The following is an 8,109-nucleotide window of genomic DNA, read 5'->3' on the forward strand; positions in this document are numbered from 1 at the left end:
ATCATGTGCATAAACTCTCCCCCTCAGCGGGCCCCCTCTCTCCCCTGCAATGTCCTCGGAGCCTGGGGCCCATTAGGGACCCAAGTGGATGAGGCGGGCCCCTCCCCAGCTGGTCCCCCAGAAGGTCAAGCGCCAGCCATGGCTGCTGGGTACTGGCGACAGGAAGGGCTGGCCTGAAGGGACTGGGAGGCTTAATCTGGGGCGTCTCGGGGAGTCTCTGGTGGGGGGACAGTGCCCCCCCTTGGCCCGCCCTATCCTTTGATGTGCGAATGGTGGTGGGGGATGGTGGAGCCTCTGTGGTCCCAGGTCTGCCGGTGCCTGCTTCTCACGAGGGGGAAGAGACTGGAGGGGCCTTGAGACAGGAGACCAGACCAAGGCTGATAATAATACTCTCCCATGTCAGGCCATGTGCTAAGTACGGGAATCTACTTAAATCCACCCAACAACACAAGTGCTGTTACCGCCTCTTTGTGCGGATGAAGAAACTGAGGCTCAGGGATGTGGGTCACTTGCTGGGAAACAGTGACTGAACTGTGATCTGAAAACCAGAGCTACAGGACTCCAAGATCCCAGCCTGCTGACAGAGGTGACTCCCAAGGACTCCTGCAGCTGTCTTGCCTTCTTTCCTTCCCTACCCCAGCCTTAGATGGTCAGCTGGGCCTCCTGGGGCTGAGGCTGAAGGGAGCCTCCCACAGCCTGCCTCCATTTACCAAGAAAGCCCACCAAGGCCACGTGGGCTCAAGGCCTTTTTAGAGTGGCCCTGACCTCCAAATGCTGCAGATGGCCTGAAGGGCACAGCCCCCATCTTATGAGCCCAGCAAAGTTGTCCCCACCTGCCTTCTCAGCCCAGCCCCTTCCTGTGTGCTATTCTAGATAGCAGCCCCTGCACAAACTGATACCCACCTGCCACCCGCCTCAGAGCCTGGAGGGGTGGTAGGACACATCCTCGGCCAGCGAGGGGTGCCATGAGGGCTGGGACCCGGGCTTGCTGTGTTCACTGACCTTTCCCCAACTGTAGCAGGTGTCCCAGGTGTTCCTGTGGCGCAGGAAGAGGGGTGCAGCTAGCACCCCACCCGCTCCCTTCCTGGAAAGCACTCCCTCCACCCTGCCAGAACTGCTGTCCCTACCCACTCCAGGAGCCCTGCGTCCACAGTTGCCCACCCTCCCCCTCCCGTGCCTCTCCCCGTTCCCTCCACCCCAGTGTCTCCAGCTGAAATGAGCCCTGCAGGCTGACCCTGGGGCACAGGTGCAGGGCACATGCAGAAAGGGCTGCCGGCTGAGCACCTTCCCTCCCCACCTCCCTTGCTACTTGGGGGTCCCAGGCCCCACAGTGCTCCCCAAGTCCCCAGCTTCCCTCCACTGCAGTCCCCCCAGCAGCTGTGCCCACCCACTCCTGGGTCACTCTAGCAAGGAGTCTTGAAACTCATCTAGAAATCCTTTATTTACATTTTCTCTTAGAAAAAAATATACAGATCTGCTGCCCTGTTGATTCCACAGATCGGGGTCTTTACGGGAAGGCGAGTGAGTGCAGGTGGCCCCCTCAGGTAGTCCACTGTCCATCGAGGGCTCCTGCTCATCCGGCCCTGGAGCTGGGCTTCCCTGAGATCAGCCTCAGGACCTGGGTGACAGGTGCAGTGCCAGGCCTGGGGCGGAGTTGGCACAAGGGGCAGGGCCAGGGTCTGCTCAGATAGCCTGGCCATCAGGAACTAGACTGGCCCGGGCAGAGCAGGAAGGATGTGGGCCAGAGACATTGTCCTTGAGGGGAAGACATGGTGCCTCAGGCTCTGGGAATGGAGCCACGGCCAATGGGACAGGAGCACGTGGGCCTCTCATGTGGGAGGCAGGGCTACTTGCTGTTTTCTGTGAACCACTGGAGCACTGCTGCCTTGTTCTCCTTTACCCACTTGATGTTGGCTTTCGTCTTCTCCAGGGCTTGTTCCAGGGCCCGGGTGCCCGAGCCGAAGCCTGTCCCCTCGTTGTTCTTCTTGAATTGCTCCAGCTGCCAGGAAAACAAAGACCCTCAGCCCCTGGCTGGGCCTCGAACATGGCCTTGAGGAGAGGGTCCTACAGTCCCCTGGTCGCCCACCCCCACCTGAGGCCTACAGGGTGGGGACCACACCCTGACCTAGGGATAAGGGAGGACCAGATCTTCACTTCTCCCTGGGGCAAAAGTCTTCATCTGCAGAGATGCAAAAGGGCAGACCCAGGGAAAGCCTTCACTGTGCAGTATTTCCTGGAGTTGAACCTCAGTATTTTTTGGTTTGGGGTTTTTTTTTAGTTGGGAGTCTCACTCTGTCACCTAGGCTGGAGTGCAATGGCACACTCACGGCCACTGCAGCCTTGACCTGCTGGGTTTAGGTGGTACTTCTGCCTCAGCCTTCCAAGTAGCTGGAACCACAGGTGCGTACCACCATGACCAGCTAATTTTTTTTGTATTTATTGTAGAGACGAGGTCTTGCCAAGTTGCCCAGGCTGGTCTCGAATCCTCTAGCCTCTGCCTCCTAAAGTACTGGGATTACAGGCATGAGCCACCACGCCTGGTGACCCTCAGTTTTTAAATTATAATCCCCATCCAATCAAGAAGGGAGAGAGGCAAACATTAAACAGACACGACATAGAAGCAGCCAGACAAATTGAAACTGTGAAAACTTCTAAACCACACAGATGATCCCGCTGCTTCAATAAATAAATGCTTTAAAAAAAAAAAAAAAAAAAGACTTAGACCGGACTTGGTGGCTCAGTCTGTAATCCCCGCACTTTGGGAGGCCAAAGAGAGTGGATTGCCTGAGCCCATGGGTTCGAGATCCGCCCGGGTAACTTGGTGAGACCTCGTCTCTACAATAAATCAAAAATTAGCTGGGTGTAGTAGCACATGCCTATAGTTTCAGCGATTTGGAAGGCTGAGGCGAAAGGATCGCCGGAGCTCAGCAGGTCGAGGCTGCGGTGGCTGGGAGCATTCCACTTCACTCCAGTCTGGGAAACAAAGTGAGACTCCAACTCAAAAAAAAAAGACTGTTACAGGTTACTGGAGATCCAGCCAAGCAATTAGGCAAGAATGGAATGAAAGGCATCCAGAAAGGAAAAAGGAAAACTGCACGTGCCTGTAGTTCTAGCTACTTGGAAGGCGGAGGTGGAAGGATCGCCAGAGCCCAGCAGGAGAGGCTGCGGGGGCCGGGAGCGGCCACTGCACTCCAGTCTGGGCGATAGAGTGAGACTCCAACTCAAAAAAAAAAAAAAGAAAAAGGAAAACTATAACTGTGTAGATGACATGATTTTGTATACATATGATTTTAGGGAATTCACCAAAATAAAACTATTAGAACGAATGATTTCAGCAAGGTTGCAGGATACAAGAGCAATATGTAAAATTCAACTGTAATCTGCCTAAGGCCAGGTGTTCGAGACTAGCCTGGACAACATGGTGAGACTTTATCTCTACAATAAATCAAAAAAGGACCCAGGCATGATGGTGCATGCCTGTGGCTCCAGCTACTTGAAAGGCCGAGGTGGAAGAATTGCCTGAGCCTGGCAGGTGGAGGTTGCAGTGGCCGTGAGCATGCTGCTACATTCCAGCCTGGGTGATAGAGTGAGACTGACTCAAAAAATAAAAATAAAAATAAACTGTACCCTATACACTAGCAATGAAAAACTTGAAAATGAAATTAAGAAAACAATTCCATTCAAGCTGGGCTCGGTAGCTCAGTCTGTAATCCCACGCCTTGGGAGGCTGAGGTGAGTGGATTGCCTGAGCCCACAGGTTCGAGACCCGCCTGGGCAACTTAGTGAGAATTCATCTCTACAATAAATCAAAAACTTAGCTGGGTGTGGTAGCACACGCCTGTAGTTCCAGCTACTTGGAAGGATGAGGTGAAAGGATTGCCTGAGCCCAGCAGGTTGAGGCTGCAGTGGCCATGAGCGTTCCACTGCACTCCAGCCTGGGCAACAAAGAGTGAGACTCCAACTCAAAAAAAGAAAACAATTCCATGTACAATAAGCATCAAAAATAATAAAATACTGAGGAATAAATTTTACCAAAAAATACCTGAAAACTATAAAACATTGTTGAAAAAATTTAAAAATACCTAAATAAAAGGAAAAAACTCAAGTAAATCTGTGGTCATGGATTAGAAGATTTAATATTATTGAGATGGCAAGAGTCCTCAAATTGATCTAGAGATTCCATGCAGTTGCTATCAAAATTTCAACTACTTTTTTTTGCAGAAATTGATAAACTGATCCTAAAATTTATAAGAAAATGCAAGGGACTCAGAATAGTCAAAACAATAATTGACCAGTCTGGGCAACTTGACAAGACCTTGTCTCTACGATAAATCAAAAAGTTAGCTGGGCATGGTGGCACACGCCTGTGGTTTCAGCTACTTGGAAGGCTGAGGCAGAAGGATTGCCTGAGCCTAGCAGGCTGAGGCTACAGTGGCCATGAGCATGTCACTGCACTCCAGCCTGGGAGACAGTGAGACTCTGACTCCAAAATAAAAAAAACAAACAAACCAATAATTGAAAAATAACAAAGTTGTAGGACTTGCACTTCTTGATTTCAAAACTTACTACAAAGCTATAGCAAGCAAGACAGTACGGTGCTGGCATAAGGACACACATAGATCAATGAAACATATAGACTTGAAAGACCAGAAATATACCCTTACATTTACAGTCCACTGATTTTCTCTCTCTTTTTTTTTTGAGTTGGAGTCTCACTCTGTCACCCAGACTGGAGTGCAGTGGCACGCTCCCGGCCACCGCAGGCCTCAACCTGCTGGGCTCTGGCAATCCTTCTGCCTCGCCTTCCAAGTAACTGGAACTACAGGCGTGTGCTACCACGCCTGGCTAATTTTTTTTATTTATTGTAGAGATGAGGTCTCGCCAAGTTGCCCAGGTGGGTCTTGAACCCATGGGCTCAGGCAAGCAACTCACCTCAGCCTCCCAAAACGCGGGATTACCGGCTGAGCCATCGAGCCTGGCTTCCATTGATTTTCTTTCTTTTTTTTTTTTTTTTTAGTTGGAGTCTCACTCTGTCGCCCAGGCTGGAGTGCAGTGGCTGCTCCTGGCCACCGCAGCCTCGACCTGCTGGGCTCCGGCGATCCTTCCGCCTCAGCCTTCCAACTAGCTGGAACTACAGGCGTGTACTACCACGCCCAGCTAATTTTTAATATATTGTAGCGATGAGGTCTCACCAAGTTGCCCAGGTGGGTCTCGAACCCGCGGGCTCAGGCAATCCACTGACCTCAGCCTCCCAAAGGCGCGGGATTACAGGCTGAGCCACTGAGCCCGGCTCCATTGATTTTCAATGAGGCTGTCAACACCATTCGATGGGGAAGGACAGTCTTTTCAACAAATGGGGCTGGGACAACTGGATATCAACATGCAAATGAAGGAAGTTGGACCCCAACCTCACACCATATATAAAAATTAAGTCAAAATAAATCAAATTCCTACTACATGTAGGAGTAAAAACAATAAAACAGGAGAAAAAAATTCAAGTCTTTCCTGGGTGTGAAAAGTTAAAAAAAAATAAAAGAAGAAAACATAGTTGTAAATCTTCATGTTTTCATGACTTTGGATTAAGCAATCGTTTCTTTTTCTTTCTTTTCTTTTTTTTTAATTGGAATCTCACTCCGTCACCCAGGCTAGAGTGCAGTGGCACGCTCATGGCTACTGCAGCCTCAACCTGCTGGGCTCAGGTGATCCTTCTGCCTCAGTTTTCCAAGTAGCTGAAAGCACAAGCATGCACCACCATGCCTGGCTAATTTTTTTAAAAATTATTTACTGTAGAGACGAGGTCTCGCCATGTTGTTCAGGCTGGTCTTGAACCCCTGAGCTCAGGCAATCCTCTCGCCTCCACCACCCAAAGTGCTGGGATAGTGCTGGGATTACAGGCATGAGCCACCACACCTGGCTAGCAATAGTTTCTTAAATATGACATCTAAAGCATAAGCAGACAAAAAACATACATTGGATTTCATCAAAATTAAAATCTTTTGTGGGTGCAGTGGTGTGATCATAGCTCACTACAGCCTCCACCTCCTGCTAAGATTGCCTTGATTTTAGATATGACAAAAGTATTTACAGGTGAAATTACTTAATGCTGGTGACTGGCTTTGAAACAGTCTGCCCGAGATAGTACTGGCAAACACTGGTAATTGTCAAACCCAGGTAATGGGTACATGGAGGTTCATCTTCTCATTCCCTTTACTTTGGTGTCTTTACAGAAATCCCAAAATGAATTTCCTCGATTAACAGTCAGTATTTACAAAGTCGGGCTACTTGGCCTCTTCTGTAGATGAGGGAGGCCTGGCAGTGTGGAGAACCATGGCCATACTCAGCGTGGCGGCATGGTACCTGGTGACCACACTCAGTGGTGCTAAATGCAGCTGCCCCTTAGGACTGGCACAAGCCTGGATGGTCCAGGGCTGGGGACAGCTGCTTACCTGCTGCAGCTCATACTCGGTGGAGAATCGCCGGGTCACTGCCTGGATGAGGTTGGAGAAGGAGAAGGAGCCACCACCGTAACTGCAGGGAGAGAGAGGGCAGGGGGGGAGGGTTGGGGGCAGGAGCTAGTCCTCATTGCCCAGCGGGTGACACTGAGTCCTTACAACTACTGTGAGGGAGGCCCCGGAGACACCAGGAGGATGGGGGAGTCAGGACTTGGCCCAGGTCTGACTGCAGAGCCTTGACTCTGTGTTTCCAGAAAACACTCCCCCAGCCCCATTTTCTTCACAAGTGAGAAAAGGGTCGGCGGGTACCTCCTTGTCTTTCCATTCCTGGCCCCACCCAGCCCCTGAGCCCGGTTCATTTTCTAGCACTCCCATGTAGCACCTCTGCATGTCCCAGGCACTTGGCCCGCCCAGGGCCCCCAGCCTCAGCACTCACTGCCCCGATACCCTCTCTGCAGACTCACTCCTCAAACAGCTTCTTCCAGTTGCCCTGGACAAAGTCCCAGACCAGAGTTTGCCCGATGACGTTGCTGGCGATGCTGCTGATGGTAGAGGTGGCGTCCTGCTTCCGGATGAGGTCGGGGTTCAGGGTGTAACTCAGGTACCTGTGAGGGCAGGAGGCCGAGTCAGGGACTTGCAAGGACTGAGGTTGGGTGATTCAGGAGAAAGCTCAGTCCGCAAAGACCCTGCCTTCCCCTACACATCACCGCCTCCTGCATCCTCTCAACACCCCTTGGTGTGCCAGTCCCCTGGTCCTACCCTTTTTTTTTTTTTTTAAGAGACAGGGTCTTATGTCGCCTAGGCAAAGTGCAGTGGTGCAATCGTAGCTCACTGCAGCCTTGAACTCCTGGGCTCAAGCAGTCCTTTCATCTCAGCCTCCTGAGTAACAAGGACTACAGGAACACGCCACCATACCCAGGTAATTTTTTTCTTTTTGTATTTTTTGTATAAAGGAGGTCTCACTATGCTATCCATACTAGTCTTGAACTCCTAGCCTCAAGCAATCCTCCCGCCTCGTCCTCTCAAAGTGCTGGGATCACAGGTGTGACCCACCACACCCAGCCCATCCTAACCCTTCTGTAGGTGGGAAACTGAGTCACCTAATCAAGGTCACAGGGTCGCTGGCTATGCCAGGTGTCATGCCTGACATGGAAATATTTTACAATGCATAAATGAAGGAAGGAATGCTAGAGTCCCAAGCCCTGGCACTAGGCAGGCGGCCCCTCCTGTCTTTGATGCTGAGGGTGGCTCTTCCTTACTGGGTCCATGTGATGACACATGGGGCACATGGGGGGGCGGCTAGGGCTTAAGGGGGTGTCCAGCTGGACTTCGGAAATCCAGCTCCAGCAACGCCCTTGACAGAGAGGGAAATGAGCTGTTGCCAGGTAAGAGCTAAGAGGCCACAGCAGTTAAGCGCTCAGGCTGTGGACCTTGCCCCGAGTATGAGTCTTGCCTGTATCACTCATTAAAGCATCGGGTCCAGCCGGGCTCGGTGGCTCAGCCTGTAATCTCGCGCCTTTGGGAGGCTGAGGTGAGTGGATTGCCTGAGCCCGCGGGTTCGAGACCCGCCTGGGCAGCGAGACCTCATCTCTACAATAAATCAAAAAATCAGCCGGGCATGGTAGCGCGCGCCTGTAATTCTGGCTACTCGGAAGGC

The 8,109-nt window shown here is 51.5% G+C and overlaps 1 protein-coding gene across 1 annotated transcript in view; it reads right to left on the reverse strand.

Moving 5' to 3' along the window:
* Window positions 1-1,423: 1,423 nt before the first annotated feature.
* The window catches only part of ANPEP (alanyl aminopeptidase, membrane), a 20,100-nt gene continuing 13,414 nt past the window's right edge, over window positions 1,424-8,109 (reverse strand). The window contains exons 18-21 of the mRNA XM_008070627.2: window positions 6,917-7,057; window positions 6,447-6,528; window positions 1,845-1,999; window positions 1,424-1,648 (exon numbers count right to left, since the gene is read on the reverse strand). Of these exons, the coding sequence (XP_008068818.1) occupies window positions 1,847-1,999; window positions 6,447-6,528; window positions 6,917-7,057 (376 nt within the window). The 3' untranslated portion in view covers window positions 1,424-1,648; window positions 1,845-1,846. The remainder of the gene's footprint in view (window positions 1,649-1,844; window positions 2,000-6,446; window positions 6,529-6,916; window positions 7,058-8,109) is intronic.

Source organism: Carlito syrichta, unplaced genomic scaffold (assembly GCF_000164805.1).
Source record: "Carlito syrichta isolate Samal-C Ts95f unplaced genomic scaffold, Tarsius_syrichta-2.0.1 Scaffold313872, whole genome shotgun sequence".
NCBI classification, from domain to species: Eukaryota; Metazoa; Chordata; class Mammalia; order Primates; family Tarsiidae; genus Carlito; species Carlito syrichta.